At 32.8% G+C, this 17,546-nt stretch overlaps 1 protein-coding gene and 1 pseudogene across 2 annotated transcripts; both read left to right on the top strand.

Moving 5' to 3' along the window:
• The first annotated feature begins 1,273 nt into the window (after positions 1-1,273).
• Positions 1,274-7,746, top strand: LOC116109124 (caffeic acid 3-O-methyltransferase-like). 2 transcript variants are annotated; one of them, XM_031395353.1, is made up of 5 exons: positions 1,274-1,463; positions 6,230-6,465; positions 6,556-6,875; positions 7,147-7,211; positions 7,305-7,746. In XM_031395353.1, the coding sequence occupies exons 1-5, from the start codon at positions 1,317-1,319 to the stop codon at positions 7,599-7,601; spliced, it is 1,065 nt and encodes a 354-aa protein (XP_031251213.1). In that variant the 5' UTR covers positions 1,274-1,316; the 3' UTR covers positions 7,602-7,746. The 2 variants fall into 2 exon arrangements, with proteins under 2 accessions (XP_031251213.1, XP_031251212.1); XM_031395352.1 differs by lacking the exon at positions 1,274-1,463 and having other exon boundaries at positions 6,050-6,465.
• Positions 7,747-9,565: 1,819 nt separating this feature from the next.
• LOC116109122 lies at positions 9,566-11,577 on the top strand (annotated as a pseudogene).
• The last annotated feature ends 5,969 nt before the right edge of the window (positions 11,578-17,546 follow it).

Raw genomic sequence — 17,546 nt, 5'->3', positions numbered from 1 at the left:
AAGGTTCAACCGGGTGTTCAATCAGGCTATGTAAAACTCCACTATCCTGATCATAAAATCCGGATTTTCCAGCTGTGAAGTCATATGCTCCGTATACAGCAGCTGTATGGGTTTTGAAGTTCAACAAATGAGAAGATTTCCAAACGTTCTAGGTGATGAACACAAGTCCCAGTCTTTAGTACCATGTGGTATTTCTTTTTCTGGCTCACGTTGGTGATCAGCAATAAAGGTCACTGTGAAGTGTGTGATGTTAGAATTCTAGGTGTTCATTTTAAAAATTCTGTTTTGTTTCATTAAATAAAACCTTAGAGGCGATGCGCTTGGGGAATGAAGCAGTAACCTTACATTTCATACATTTATTTCTTGTAAGATACTAAACATGGAACATATTAAAATTCCCTTTGAACCATCAACTAAACATGTCGCTTCTCAGAAGCAAACACAAACTTACTTAACAATCACACGAACTACGAGCTATTTAGTAGAGAGAGGATATATAATTGTTAGATCATCTCCTTTCCGGTCCCTCACAAATCCACCAAAATTCTATTATTACTTTTTTAGCAAGTACGCAAGAGAAACTAAGGGATCTTAATGACGTGAGATGACTGAAAGAAAAGAGCTGGGAGGTTAGATTGTCAATGGTATGAAGTGAGAGGTTGTCAATGGTGTAGGTGAGAGGAATAGAGAGTTAACGGTCTGGAGAGGAAATTACAGGATAGAATTCTCAAGTGAGAAAAAAAAGTCAATTGAACTATTTTAAATTTAAAAAAGAAGTTGGAGTGTGGGAAGAGAATACGGCATGATGTGTGTTAGGTGAATGATGGAATATCTTGTGAACATGTCAAAGATGCTTGCTTGAACTGTTGAAGCCCAAATATAAACCCAGTCGGGCTGAAAAATATTAAGGAGTGTAACTCTTACAGAAGCCGAAAGGGCATGACAAAGTCTGTCTTGATGATGTGGAGACTTGCGTTATTACTTTCCAAATTTCTTTTTTCTTCGCTTTCTATCTTTTGAATAGTTAAATCATGTGACGCACTGTGTATTGATTCGTCTCGATAGGATCTTCAATGCTTGTAAATTAGTCTATGTAGACAATAGATTCTTGCTGCATCTAAGTTCAGACTATAAAAGATTTCAAAATAGAAATATTAAATTCAACGACGTGTTATTTGGTTTTTTGAATAAATTGCCTATGATGTTTGCATGCATGTACTATAAATATCAACTTAGATCGATGTTAATTTACAATGTAAAGTGGAAAAAATAAGTAAGTGCAGAGATTTCAATTTATCTTCAAACTTATAAAGGCCATGTCGCAAGGACAAGAACTGGACAAGCTAGCCATCAGGTTAGCAAACGCCGCGGTTCTTCCCATGGTCATGAAGTCAGCCATCGAGCTCAACCTCATAGACATAATCTCCGGCTCCGGTGACGGCGTTTTCCTCTCACGTTCCGACATTGCAAGTNTATATTATATTATGATCACTTAATTAATTATATCATTACATAGTTAAAAGATTACTTAATTAGTTATAAATTTATAATATTACATTATAAACATTATTAATTTACTACATTAGTCATTAGTACATTACTTAATTAAATGGTTAAAAAATCTAATTAATTGTAACATTATATTATAAATTTATAGTATGATTACTTAATTAATTACCCTCTCTATTTTTTTTTAAAAGTCGTTTTAAGGGTGTATATGACTTTTAATCAAAACATTTCTTCTCTCTCCCACCCAACATATTTAATTAGTCTCAGTCAATAAAGGAAAAATATTGAAGGGAGACAGACGAAAAGTGGAGAAGGGAGACAGACAAGACAGAACAACGACATTTAATTTGGAAAAAAACTATACCCTTAAAACAACTTTAAAAAAAAAAAAAAAACAGAGGAAGTATAACATTACATTATACATATATAGTATGTTTATTTAATTAATTATAATATTATATTATAATTAAATAATTACTTAATTAATTACAATATTATTATATTACATTATAAATATTAACAATTTATAACATTAAATTAACAATTTATAGATGAATAATTGTTTGTGTCTTGGTTTTGATTGAGAAATTTTATATAAATTGTAATAAATTGATTGAATTCAAGTATTGCCTAAAGATTAGAGGATTTATGAATTACATTGGACACAAATGAATGAGTAATCAAAATTTTTTAGGAATGTATTTATAAACTTTTAAGGTATTTTTATAATTTTTTAAACTAATAAGGGGTAATTGATTTTTTATAGGATACCCGAGAAAGGAACCGGAACTTGCATTTTAGGTTCTAGTTCTTTGAATTTAAGAACCTGTACTATACTATACAATTTCGATTCTAATTCTTTTTTTGGGAATCTATGGGTGCGTTTGGTGTAGTATTTTGGATAGGATTTTGAGGATAATATTGGATTGTTGGATAGGGGAGTATTACGAGGTAAATTTGAAAAATTTATGAAAAAGCCCATAGGTCTACTAATTTAATTAAAGACCCTACTATATAAAATGACAAAAACACCCCCACCACCTGCAGTGTCAGATTCCGGCCGCCACTGTCGGAATCTGGCCGAAAAATTTCGTTACGGCACAGACCGATCGGATCTGTGCCGTAACGCATTNATGGTTGTGCACCCAGGAGGAAGAGAGAGGACACTTAAAGAGTTTGAGGTATTAGCTCTGAAATCCGGATTTTCCAAGTGTGAAGTCATATGCCCTGTATACAATAGCTCGGTTTTGGAGTTCCGTAAATGAGCACATTCTGAAGCCTTCTCAATAATGAAAACAAAGTGTTCTCTCTTTTTCTGGCTCATGTTAGTGACGAATAATAATAGAGGTTTGAATTCCAGGGAGTTCATTGTTAAGTAATAAAAATAAGAGGTTAATCCCTGTGTCTGTGAGTGTGTTTTTTACAATATATGTAATATTAATTACCATATCTATATGTACGTGTCTCCTTTGTTAAGCAATAAAAAAGGCATGTGTTGGTAGTTTTTTTGTTTCTTTTTTTTTCCGGTTAAATTAGACAAACTATTTCGTGGCACATTTAATAAAATTCATTGACAAAATTGATTGATAAATTTATTATATTTTATTTAAAAAGTATCCAATCTCTTTAAAAATTTCATGTAAAACTCTTAAAGCCACAATGCTTCAGATATAACTTTTTGTTTTATTTTTGTGTTACAATTATATATGAAATTTAACAGGAGAATTAATTAGAAAAAAATGTTTTATTATATTGTAAAAATACAGTCGAAAGAGTTTTTGTAAAACTATATATGTCGTACGTTGGAATTACGGGATCAGTTGACTCTATTATGTCTCCAACTCCAAGTATAATGAACCCCAAGAGTAAATTTTCTGCAATTTAAGTCAATATACCAAACTTAATGCCGTGCGGTGAATCTCTTAGCCCTTGGCTGCATGCCATCTGCCACCAACTACTCTCAAATCCAACAGCCAGGATCCACCCATGTGGCACCACCGTAACCACAAACTTCTCTATCCAGATTGACTGATCCAAGTACAGTGTTTGATTAATTGTCCTAGGCATCACACACCTGACACCAATCCAGATTAAAAGGGGCTCTATTAATTACCAACTCTTAACACATTCACACAAGATAGAAGTCAAATTAGAGAGAAAAGTAAAAGAGTAGCCGGAAAGTTCACCTCGTTGTGAACCCATTTGTCACTTACTATCTTTGTAATTGCCCTAACTATAAAGATTGCCAAACGTTCTAGGTAATGAACACAAGTCCCAGTCTTTAGCACCATATATTATTTCTCTTTTTGGCTCACGTTGGTGATCAGCAATAAACATCACTCTAAAGTGTGTGATGTTAGAATTCTAGGGTGTTGATTTTAAAAATTCTGTTTTGTTTCATTAAATAAAACCTTGCAAGCGACGCGCTTAGAAAATGAAACAATAACCTTACATTTCATACATTTATTTCTTATAAGATACTAAACATGGAAGTTATTAAAATTTCCTTTAAACCATCAACTAAACATGTTGCTTCTAGAAGCAAACACAAACTCACTTAACAATCACACGAAGTACGAGCTATTCAGTAGAGAGAGAGATGATATATGTTGAGATTTATTGAATATTTCAAGAATATATCATAATCTCTCAATTATGTTAGTTTTAGGATATTCATAATGTATTTGATAGCCTATAATTTTTTAATTATATAATTATATCAATATATTATATTGACATAATTAAGAGATTACGTAAAGTATATTTTATCTATAAAAACATGTAATCATGAGTATAAATATATATGAATTAAAAAGAGTTGTAATTCTTCATGCAAACATGGTATTAGAGCCAAGCTCTCTGATCTAAATAATTGCTCATCACAGAGCAACCATCGGAAAATTTACCGGCCAGTATCATCCCTCCAGCTGTCGTCAACCCAAACACTAAACTCAGTCAAGCCCAACCACCAATCCTGGCCGTAGCAAACAACAAGTACCCAGAAAAAAATTCCCATCGGAAACTAATCCAACCTTTCAACTCCAGCCATCTCCAACCAAACAATCAATCTGCCATCAACCCAAACACCAACCAAGCAACTCTTCTCACCAAACACACACAACCAATTATTCTCTGTCACCGCAAAACCACCATCACATTTCAACCACATACCTAGAAGAAAACAACCACTGNTAGATCATCACCTTTCCGGTCCCTCACAAATCCACCAAAATTCTCTATTATTATTACTTTTTTTGCAAGTACGCAAGAGAAACTTAGGGATCTTAATGACGTGAGATGACTGAAAGAAAAGAGCTGGGAGATTAGATTGTCAATGGTATGAAGTGAGAGGTTGTCAATGGTGTAGGTGAGAGGAGTAGAGAGTTAACGGTCTGGAGAGGAAATTACAGGATAGAATTCTCAAGTGAGAAAAAAAAGTCAATTGAACTATTTTAAATTTAAAAAAGAAGTTGAGTATGGGAAGAGAATACGGCATGATGTGTGTTGGGTGAATGATGGAATATCTTGTGAACATGTCGAAGATGTTTGCTTGAACTGTTGAAGCCCAAATATAAACCCAGGCGTGCTGAAGAATATTAAGGGGTGTGTTATGCCTGGGAAATCAAGGGCTGACGTGGGAAATCACGTGATGAAGTGTGACCTACTCCCGTCAGAACGGTAAGTGGATGTCACACCTGCAAGACGCCGTGGAGCTCCCACGTGTCCACTCCCTGCTCCAAATCGCGTGAAATCAGCTTGGAAGGAGGGTAATGTGACATAAAGCCGGATTTAGTCCTAGCATTCACACCAACCCATGGATTTAATGATGATTACTTGTATTCATCTCGCTATAAAAAGAGTGAGACCCCTTCATTAAGGGGATTCGGCTATTTTTGCACTCTGAACTAACTCTCTCTCTCTCTCTCTCTCTCTCTCTCTCTCTTGTAAACTCTGTATTTATTTTTTCCCTAATCATTTGTAGGTCAGTCTGCTGTTGCGACCTGACCTACAATACTAATATAGATTAGTGGACGTAGGACTTGCACCTTAGTATCCGAACCACTTTAAAAAGCTCTCATTACATTTATTCTACATTCTATCCATAATCACGTATGTATCTTGACTAATCAATGTTACGCATTGATTAGTTGGTATTAAAATCACGCATCACCAAGGTGTAACTCTTACAGAAGCCGAAAGGGCATGACAAAGTCTGTCTTTATGATGTGGAGACTTGCGTTACTACTTTCCAAATTTCTTTTTTCTTCGCTTTCTATCTTTTGAATAGTTAAATCATGTGACGCACTGTGTATTGATTTGTCTCGATAGGATCTTCAATGCTTGTAAATTAGTCTATGTAGACAATAGATTCTTGCTGCATCTAAGTTCAGACTATAAAAGATTTCAAAATAGAAATATTAAATTCAACGACGTGTTATTTGGTTTATTGAATAAATTACCTATGATGTTTGCATGCATGTACTATAACTATCAACTTAGATCGATGTTAATTTACGATGTGAAGTGGAAGTAAGTGCAGAGATTTCAATTTATCTTCAAACTTATAAAGGCCATGTCGCAAGAACAAGAAGTGGACAAGCTAGCCATCAGGTTAGCAAACGCCGCGGTTCTTCCCATGGTCATGAAGTCAGCCATCGAGCTCAACCTCATAGACATAATCTCCGGCTCCGGTGACGGCGTTTTCCTCTCACGTTCCGACATTGCAAGTCGGCTTCCCACCAAGAACCCCGAGGCACCCGTCTTGCTTGATCGTATGCTACGGCTCTTGGCCAGCCATGATATACTCAAATGCAAGGTTAGAACCGGAGAGAATGGACAAGTTGAAAGATTGTACGCTGCTGCACCCATTTGCAAGTTCTTTGTTAAGAATGAAGATGGAGGGTCAGTTGCTAGTTTGTTGCAGTTGCACCACGACAAGGCCGCCATGGAGGGCTGGTACTTTTCACTTTTGAGATCTGGAATTTAATTATTGTAAGTTTTGTTTGAGAGTTGAGTTAAATTTTCTGCAATTTAATTTCTTGTCAGGCATCACCTAAGTGATAGTATCCTAGAAGGTGGAACCCCCTTCAGTAGGGCATATGGACTGAGATCTGCATTTGAATATATAGAAAGGGACCCAAACCATGGCCAGTTCTTCAACAAAGCAATGTCAGACTACACAACCTTGATAATGAAGAAGATGGTTGATGTTTACAAAGGATTTCAAAATGAAGGCCTCAAAGTGTTAGTAGATGTGGGTGGTGGAATTGGAGCTAATCTTGGTACCATCACTTCTAAGCATCCTCACATTAAAGGCATTAATTTTGATTTGCCTCATGTCGTAGCTCATGCACCTCCAATAACAGGTATATATATTCGTAATCCTACTTATATAACTGCATTTCTTATATTTATTTATGGGTCAGGATATTGCTACGTAAGTTATTTTTTGACTTTCCAGTGAACTATTCATCTTTGTTGATTCATCAACGATGAAAAATGTTGAATTGATATCAAATGTAACTACCTTCAAATTTTTCATCTTATCATTGCTAGATCAACTAAGATGGAACGACTCAAAAGCTTTATTTATTTGCTTATCAGATGATAATATGATGTTTTTGGTGATGGATGTAGGTGTTGAGCATGTTGGTGGAGATATGTTCAAAAAAGTTCCAAAAGGCGACGCCATTTGCTTGAAGGTACGTGCGTAAATAGTTTATTCTTCACATATAAGCGAGTGTGTAGTTGTTTTAATTTGTTTATATATATATATATATGAAACTTAATTGCAGACGGTTCTACATGATTGGGGTGATGAAGATTGCGTGAAAATTCTCAAAAAATGCTTTGAAGCTCTTCCAAAGTCTGGGAAAGTAATCATTACAGAATTGATTGTTCCTGAGATTCCTGAAAATACTGTTTCATCAAACATTGCGTGCGAGCTAGATCTGTTAATGATGGTTGTGCACCCAGGAGGAAGAGAGAGGACACTTAAAGAGTTTGAGGCATTAGCTCTGAAATCCGGATTTTCCAAGTGTCAAGTCATATGCCCTGTATACACCAGCTGGGTTTTGGAGTTCCGTAAATGAGCACATTCTGAAGCCTTCTCAACAATGAAAACAAGGTGTTCTCTCTTTTTCTGGCTCATGTTAATGACCAGTAATAATAAAGGTTTGAATTCCAGGGAGTTCATTGTTAAGTAATAAAAATAAGAGATTAATCCCTGTGTCTGTGAGTGTGTGTTTTTTACAATAAATGTAATATTAATTACCATATCTATATGTACGTGTCTCCTTTGTTAAGCAATAAAAAAGGCGTGTGTTGGTAGTTTTTTTTTTTTTTTTTTTTTTCCGGTTAAATTAGACAAACTATTTCGTGGCACATTTAATAAAATTCATTGACAAAATTAATTGATAAATTTATTATATTTTAATTAAAGAGTATCCAATCTCTTTAAAAATTCGATCTAAAACTCTTAAAGCCGTAATACTCTTCAGTTTATCTCATGTTCAGATATAACTTTTTGTTTTGTTTTTGTGTTATAATTCTATATGAAATTAAACATGAGAATTAATTAGAAAAAATGTTTTGTTATATTGTAAAAATACAGTCGAAAGAGTTTTTGTAAAACTATATATGTCGTAAGTTGGAATTTGGGGATCTGGCGTAAGTGATAGCAGTTGACTCTATTATGTCCCCAACTCCAAGAGTAAATTTGCTGCAATTTAAGTCAATATACCAAACTTAATGTTGTGCGTTGAATCTCTAAGCCCTTGGATGCATGCCATCTGTCCACCAACTACTCTCAAATCCAACAGCCAGGATCTACCCATGTGGCATCATCCTAACCACAAACTTCTCCATCCAGATTGACTGATCCAAGTACAGTGTTTGATTGCCCTCGGCATCACACACCTGACACAAATCCAGATTAAAAGGGAATCTATTAATTACCAACTCTCAACCATTGTCAACGAAAATATGTAAAGGGGAACCATTTCCATTTCAAAGGGGGGATTCATTCAGCAAAACACATTCACACAAGATATAAGTCAGCTTAGAGAGAAAAAGTAAAAGAGTAACCCGAAAGTGCACCTCGCTGTGAACCCATTTCTCACTTTCTATCTTTGTAATTGTCCTAAGTGTAAAGAGAACACCAAACAATAAAATAGTGAAAAACGTAGGCTTGGGCACTTACCCGCCGTACCTCTTGAAAACTTCTACATTGTTCTTTATTATTTTCAGCCCATGTATTTCTTGTTTACTATTAGTTCATTTCCATTTGCTGATTTATCGTTAATCATGCACCCACTTGATTCGATCTTACAAAAGTCAATCGAATCTTTTTTATTGTTGCGAATTTTCTTAACAACACTTAAATTTCTTTCACATTAAACATATTAAAAAAAAAAATTTCCTTATTTATTCAGTAAAAGATTTGAGGAAGAAGGAGAGATCATCATTTCGCCAAACCTTGAGGATGGGACTGGAAATGTTAGACGTCACCCATTTAGAAGAACACAATGTACGTAGCGAGGATAAATTTGACTATAGTAGCGTGTTAACAGATTTTTTGTAAGTTGGGGAAATATTTACAGATTTTGATGATCTGGGGAGTTACGTGAAGCAAGTACTGAACTGTAGGCACATTCATACGAAAAGCTATCGAGTATCGACTAACAATGTATTTCTGGCCCGTTAGATTAGTTTGAGTACCTGACTGCAACAATACAAACCCTGATTTGACATGTTGGGTTAAAATTAAGAAGAGCTATGAATTTTTATTTTTTTAAAAAGAATGTTACACTTACAAAGATGCATACAAAGAAGGGTACACAAAGATGAATTCAATCCTTGAAAGAAGGGAAAAAGAAAGAGAGAGAAAGACAATTATGATTAAGGGTACACAAAGATGATTAAGGGTAGGATTTGTCTTTGTATGTCCCTCTTTGTATGCATCTTTGTAAGACTAGTATTTCTCTTTTTTTAATACCCTTGATAAAATACCCACTGTAAATGGATAAGTAGTGAACACTTGTAAACTACACCTGACATGTTGCAACAACAAGAAGAAGAAGCCATCAGGCTAGCAAATGCTGTCGTTTATCTAATGGTCCTGAAATCAGCCATCAAGCTGAACATCATAGACACCATGTTCGCCTCCAGCGAAGGCGTCATTTTCCTCTCACCTTAGGAGATTGCAAGTAGACTCCCCACCAAGAACCCCAACACACTTGTCATGCTTGACCAGATGCTACGGCTCCTGGTGAGCTATGATATACTCAACTATCATGTTAAAACAGGAGAGAATAGTCAAATTGAGAGAGGGTACGTTGCTGACTATTTGCAAGTTCCTTACTCAGAATCGAGATGAAGGGTTTGTTGGTCCTTTGTTATTGTCTATATTATACTTTGAATCAACTGTCCCGCCTTGTGATCAATTGATATCAACTAATGATCTTTTATCTGGAACATAATGTGTGTAATATCAACCAACTTTATACAGTAGATTGATAACCACAAATCAGAATGCCCTTTGCTATTTAGAGTCTGTTTGACTGAGCTTATGAAAATTAGCTTATAAGTAGTTAGTGCTTATAAGTTAATTTGAGTTTATAAACATTTGAAATTTTAAGCAGTTATGTATTTGGTTAAAATACTTATAATTGACTGATAAGTAGTTGACGCGTTTGATAAAAAAGTTATAAACAAACATGTTAGCTTAATTTTAAAGCTTATAAACTAGTTTGACTAGCTTATAAGCTCAAACAATCACCCTCATAATATGTAATAGTATCAACTCTATAGATTTTATATAGCTAATTGCAGTGACACATAGCACATAACTCTAAAAACATGATTGTATCGCCCCATTTATGTTCTTTTTGTATCAATTCTTTATCTTTAGGCTCAAAATTAAAAGATAAATTATTAAATTTGAAAAGTTGCTGAAAACTGAAGTTGGAATAATCATAATAATTGAGTTATAAAAAAGAATTATGCACGTTTTATTCTATCTATCTACTATTTGTTCTATCAGAAAACTTATAAAAAAATGCAATCCTTACAAAAACCTATACAAAGAGGGTTACAAAGTGACATGAGAGAGAAGAAAAAAACAAAGAAAGAACGGAAGAAGAGAGAGAGAGAGAAATCATGAAGATCAAGGGTAGTAATTGTCTTTGTATGCCCCATTTGTATTTGTCTTTATAACCCTAGCACTTCTCAAACTTATATTATAGATACTGGTTATCAGGTATCACTTAAACAATGCTATACTAAAAGGTGAAACCATTTTAACGGGGCACATGGGATGAAATTATTCGATTAGTACAGGAGTGATTAGCGGCTTGGTCGGACATTCAACGAGGGAATGTCTAGCCATACCACCTTGATCATGAAGAAAGTTATTGATATTTATAAATGATTTGAAGGCTTGAAATCATTAGTTGATGTGGGCGTGGTGGAAATAGTATTAATCTTGGTATTATAACTTTCAAGTATCCTCACATTAAAGGTATTAATTTTGATTTGTCTCATGTTATAGCTAATGCCCCTTCATATCCAGGTAATAGACCATGATAGTAATTAAATATGTGATCGATGCCGCCATAAATTCATTGACGTAGATAAATTGATGTTATTAGTCTATGACTTGACCGAAAGGCTTGTGGTGATGTAGGTGTAGAGCATTTGGGAGAAGATATGTTCTGAGTGTTTCGAAAGGAGGGGATGCCATTTTTATGAAGGTAATTAACTCCTCCATTTCTGTTATATTTTGATTGGTTAATATCTTTATAGAGTTGTTTGACCAATTCGATCTTTAACGAAAATGAAGTCAGTCTCATAATATGTATAGAGCACTTCAGACTTCATAGTGAATATCTTCTTTTCTCTTTGTATTATGTACTTAAAACCTTCATTTTTTTCTTCATAATGTGCAGTGAATACTGCATGACTAGAGCGATGAACCTCGTGTTATTGATCTTTGCTGGTCATTGAGTTGATTTTGATTGTGTTAATTATTGCGAATTTGAGTCTCAGGTGAAACAATATGGATTTTAGTTTGATACATGAAATAATGGTATAAAACCTACTTAGCAGTGACTTGGAAAATGAAGTTGTGAGCGATGCTATTTGTTCGCCAATGATCTAAATCATCACATTCCTTAATACATATCCCAATAAAATCTTTTAGAATTATTTTTAATTCTTACTGTTCCCTAATCCCTAGAATTTGAATCGATTCAAAAGAAAAAACATAATTAAATTAAAAAAAAAAGGAGAAATTGAAAGAAAAGTTCTTATTTCATTATTACTTTTTTGGGCATCTCAAGATTGTAGAGAAAACACACAAGAGAAACTAAGGGATCTTAATGACGTGCGTCATGAGATGAGAGAAGGAAGGAGTTAGGAGATTAGATTGTCAATGGTATGAAGTGAGAGATTGTTAATGGTTGGGCTTGGGTTTCGCTCGCGTGGAGAATTACCCAAAATCTTAAAACCCAAAAATAAAAGAAAGAGAAGGAAAAAAAAAAAAAAAAAGTTAACAAATATTTTTTTTTTAGGAGGGTGAATAGTGGAACAGGTAGATACTGTTCACAGTAGAAGAGAGAGAGAGCGCCTCACTAGTTAATTCATTTATGTATCATCACATCAGCTCACTATTAAACACCTGACATCCTGCCAAAACAGTATCGATGAAGCATTATCTTTATCTCTCAAACTCTCATCATTCGTCTGTTTATTTACCTTGGTTTAGCGTTTGACTTTGTCTTTGTGAAGATATATCCATTAAGAATTAAAAAGTAATGAAATACTACTCTTTTTCATTTGGGAATCCCACATGTTTACGGAAAGGATGGAGGTGATTTGAAAGTGGATTCTTTCTTTCTTAATAAAATTGGGCCATTGTCCCACCATTGACCAATAATTCAAGGACACTGGAAACAGTGCACATGGACTTCAGTAGAACAACTTAGTGGACACTCCACGTTATATTGTTTACTTGAAAGAAATATTTGGGTATTATAATATTTTATTATGAAAAAATATTATATTAACAGAATAAAAAATTATTTTAAATATTATTAAGAATATTTAGAAAATACGTTTGATTGGTTCAAATAAATAAATTAATAATATATTTAATTTAGAGGATAAATAGGTTGGTATGCTATAAACTTTTATTGTAGAGGGTTGTTTAATTAAATTAACAAATATAAAAGGTTAAAATATAATCTAAATATTTTCAAAAAATATTTTCTAATAATGTACCTAACATATTATTAGAATATTATCCTAAAATATATTAAGAATAGGATTTTACGAAGGAAAATGCTATATCTACAACTTCTTCTTACAATTTTTTTTTTCATAATTTCGATGTGATAGATTATAATTAATCAGTTTGTAATGATCTCAGCTGATAAATTGTAATTAATTAATTATGAATTACCACGTTATGTTGTAAGAAAAAATTTATAAGAGAAGATGTGGATGTCACCTTACTCCTTTACTAATCCTACTTAAAAAAGTGTATCGCACGCCAGAGGTGAGCATGGATAGCGGGTAGAATCGGAACCTGCGGGTAGAACCAGAACCGGAACCGATACTATGCTGGTAGGTTTCGATTTTATTTTATTGGAATCGACACTGTGCAGTTCCGGTTCTGGTTCTTATGTGTGGAGGAACCGGAACCGGAATCGGGAAAAAGAACCTGAAACGGGTACCTAGTTTAGAACCTGCTTGGAACTTGTAGCAGGTGCCCGATTTGGAACCTGTTTGAAACTGATTTTTGAAACCTGTTTTGGATCCTAGGCTCCAATGAAATATTTGTGAATAATGGGGGGTTTCATTATTTTACATATAAAAAAATTTAAAATAGAAAAAATTAAAATTTTAGAATAACCTAATTAAATAAATATACAATGATACTTATTACATATAAACTACACCATATTAAAAACTTTAATATATTAATATTAAAGTTTTGATTAATTAAGTGTATAAATAGAATTATGATCCAATTAAAAGTATTTTAATGTTATTAAAAGAATCATTTTTGAATATAAAAGAGTATATTTGATTGAATAATAATATGTTTAGATATTTACTTCAATTATCAAGCTCTAAGTATATCGATAGTAAATTAGCAATTAATTAATTATATATGATAAATTGATAAACATTAATAAATTTAATTACTAGTTAAATATCATACTTAATCAATTATAACATTACATATAGTTAAATGATTACTTAATTGATTTATAGTATAATTAATTATAGCATTACATTAATTGATTACTACTTAATTAATTGACTTATAACATTTAGTATATTACTTAATTAAATAATTAGAAAATTAATTAATTATAACATTACATTATAGATTTATAGTATAATTAGTTAATTAGTTAATTAATTATAACATTTTATTACAAACATTAGTACAATACTTAATTAAATGATTAAAATTTTAATTAATTATAATATTACATTAAAGATTTATAGTATGATTACTTAATTTACTATAACATTACATTATAGTAAGATTACATAATTAATTATAACATTACATAATTAAATGATTACTTAATTCATTATGACATTATATTATAAATATTAGTAATTACTAATTTACTACATAAACATTAACACAATACTTAATTAAATGATTAAATATTTAATTAATTATAACATTAGATTATAAATTTATAGTACTATTACTTAATTAATTGTAACATTAATTAAATGATTACTTAATTAATTATAATATTATATTAAAGATTTATAGTATGATTACTCAATTCATTGTAACATTTCATTATAGTATGATTATATAATTAATTATAACGTTACACAATTAGATGATTATTTAATTGATTATGACATTATATTATAAACATTAATTATAGCATTACATTATAAACAAATGATTATTTAATTAAATGATTATAAATTTAATTAATTAAGCATTACATTATAGTTAAATAATTATTTAATTAAATTATAACATTATTACATTACATTATATTATTATCACTTAATTAATTATAGCATTACATAGTTAAATTATTACTTAATTAGTTATAAATTTATAACATTATATTATAAATATTAATAATTTACTACATTATTCATTTACATTATTTTGTTTAAATTTCGTTGTTTTTTAACGATCCTGCTTTATATGGTATCAGAGCCAAAGTTGTGTCAATAGAAGTAGTGATTAGAAATCAAAAACCGCACAAAACAACATCCATAACGTAGTTACTGTAGCTGATTACTGCTCACAGGATATTACTGTTCATCACTATTCACTATTACGGTTCATGCACTGTAGCAGTATTGTAGATTACTGTTCATCCATGCACTGTTCACAACTTGATTGAATTAAGGGTTAGATAAATCTAGAGAGTTTTAATCTAGAAGAACTCTAGAATTGATTCTAGGTTGCGCTTGGTCAGCCTGGAGGGTGTGTTGGTCAGCCTGTTAACTGTTGGTCAACCGTGTTAGGTGGTCCCAGAGGTGGTCCAGTACCTTGGTAGTCCCGTGATCTAGGAGAGAAACTGGAACTTTTAGGTTAGAATTATTTTAGAGATGTCTAATTTCTTAAGGAGATTAGAAAGTAGCAGTAAGCGAGATGATAGTAGTAGTAGTAATGCAATTAGAATCAATAATTAACAACAAAATACTAATAATAATCAAGAATTAATGAAATCTATTAACACTCAAGAGATTAATATGGCAAAAATAGATCAACACTTACATAATTGGAACATACCACCAGTTAAAAAAGACACAATTTATCAAATAGGTAGTTTTGAATTTATGTCAGATTACTCTATTAAAACGACAGAAGACACAATAATGATAACCGAAGAAAAGGTTGAAGAAATTCAACTTCTTTCTGAAGAAGCAATGCACAGACATAGACAAAACAACTATAAATTTTTACACATAAGATTAGTACAAGTAGCAGTAAAACCATTATTTAGATTAGNAACCTACATTTCTCTGATGAGTTTTTCCATTATCTTTACTAGATTGCCCAACCTTAACTTTCCCTTTCACAAACAGATTGCTACCATTATGCTTCTGGATCTTTAATTCTAATTCCCTAGATTTTAGTCCAAAAACAATCAGGTCCACACTAGGTACTGTCCCACTATACTGGAGTGCATTCTTAACCACTAAATATTCTTCAGGTAGGGAATTCAATAGAATCATAGCAAGGATTGAATCTCCTAGTTCTTGGTCAGTACCTTTTAGGGTTAGGGTCATTTTTAAGAATTCATCAAGATTGTCATCTAGGGATTTAGCTATGTCCATTTTATAAGAAAATAAAGCACCTTTCAAGAAAGCTAAATTAGGGGCAAATTTAAGAGCATACAAAGACTCGAGTTTACCCCATATTGGAATTGGAGATTCCACACCATCCACCTTTCGTAGCACGGTGTCTGACAGGTTCATAATGATCAAATTGTATGCTTCTTCATCCACTTCTGCCTTTTTCTTTTTCTTTTCTTCTGGCCATTTGGACTCATCCTTTTCAAGGGCGATCCCGACCTTGTTGTGAGATAATAAGGCCTTCATTTTCTTTTTCCATGTATTAAAATTGATCTTCCCATCGTATTGGGAGATCTCCATACGAGTAGTTCTCATTATACTATAATGACAGGGCAAAAAAGAAAAAATAGTTTAAGAAGTATGTGGCGTTGTTATACCAGAGGTTGCCAAGCACTGCCAGGTAGTTTTTAAGGTGGTCACTGGTGTTCCAACCGAAATACTTTTAAACAGATTCAATAAGATTCAAAACCCTAATTTGAAAGAAAACCCCAAAATTCTAGTGAAACCCTAATTTTGATTTTGCCCAAAATTCGTCGATCCATTGTGTTTGTGACCTAATCTCAAGAATTAATCCCACAATTCAGCAAGATTTGAAGTCCTCATGATCTAGGAACCTTTAAATTGAAAAACCCCCAAATTCTAATGAACCCTAATTTTCGAATTCGTCAAGATTCCTAAACCTAGATACACCTTAGACCTAATACAAGGCTTTGATACCACTATTGTAAATCCTCTTAAACAAATCAAGCAAACATCAACCAACAAACACACAATCAACGCAAACCAAACAGATTCAACACACAGTATTTACCGTGGTTCACTTGTTCAATATTGAACAAGCTATGTCCACATTGAGCTACAAAATATGGATGCTCGCTGCACTTACTATTACGATCAAGAACAGTTACAACCCTCAAACTCTCTCTCTTACAAGATTTCAACCAAGATCAACCAGGATTTAGAATAACAATAGTAAACCTACAATCTGTAATAAGGACACTACACCAGGTTCCCACCCCACTTAGAAACACAACTTAATGGACAGATTTCCCATAGATTTAAACCCACACAGCAAACCCTAATATTGAACCCTAATTTGTAACTTAGAGAGATATCAAAACAGAGAGGAAGAAACGCGTTACTTCGAAACTGAAGAGTCATCAGCTTTTATAGGTTTGACTCAACTTAAGTCTTTAGCCGTCAGATCTATTCTCAAACCAACGATCAAGATTGAGTGTCGGTTTAAGTCACAACGGTGTCGTTTTGGACTTTCTTGGCTTAAGTTAACTGGTGTTGCTTTAAGGCTTCACATTTAACAACAACAATTAGTCCAAGAGCCATTAGGATGCCCCCACCCGGACATACAATTATTATGGAAGCCGACAAAACAAAACATAAAACTTTTACACCAAAAAGATTAGCTTGGGATGAAATTATTAAACAAACAGATTGGAAATTAGAAAAATTATGCCCTCCAAAACCTTTACATGATCAAAATGAATCTGAGATACAACAAATAATACAAGAACCAGATGGTACAATAAGATTAAAATTTAGAGAAACTCCCTTAGAACAAAATCAACCCATAATTACTAACAAAAATCATCACAACCCTAGGATTGAAGAAATTACAACACCTAGCCCTTCGTCAACAACTTCAACAAGTAAATTAGTAGGAG

This window comes from Pistacia vera, unplaced genomic scaffold (genome assembly GCF_008641045.1).
Source record: "Pistacia vera cultivar Batoury unplaced genomic scaffold, PisVer_v2 Contig572, whole genome shotgun sequence".
Taxonomy (NCBI): domain Eukaryota; kingdom Viridiplantae; phylum Streptophyta; class Magnoliopsida; order Sapindales; family Anacardiaceae; genus Pistacia; species Pistacia vera.
This window is presented reverse-complemented; position numbering and strand designations above follow the sequence as displayed.

Excerpts from the sequence above, each read along its gene's own strand:
- LOC116109124 (XM_031395353.1), top strand. The coding sequence starts at position 1,317 with ATGTCGCAAGGACAAGAACTGGACAAGCTAGCCATCAGGTTAGCAAAC. Across the intron at positions 6,466-6,555 it reads AAGGCCGCCATGGAGGGCTG|GCATCACCTAAGTGATAGTA; the intron begins GTACTTTTCACT and ends ATTTCTTGTCAG. Across the intron at positions 7,212-7,304 it reads GCGACGCCATTTGCTTGAAG|ACGGTTCTACATGATTGGGG; the intron begins GTACGTGCGTAA and ends ACTTAATTGCAG.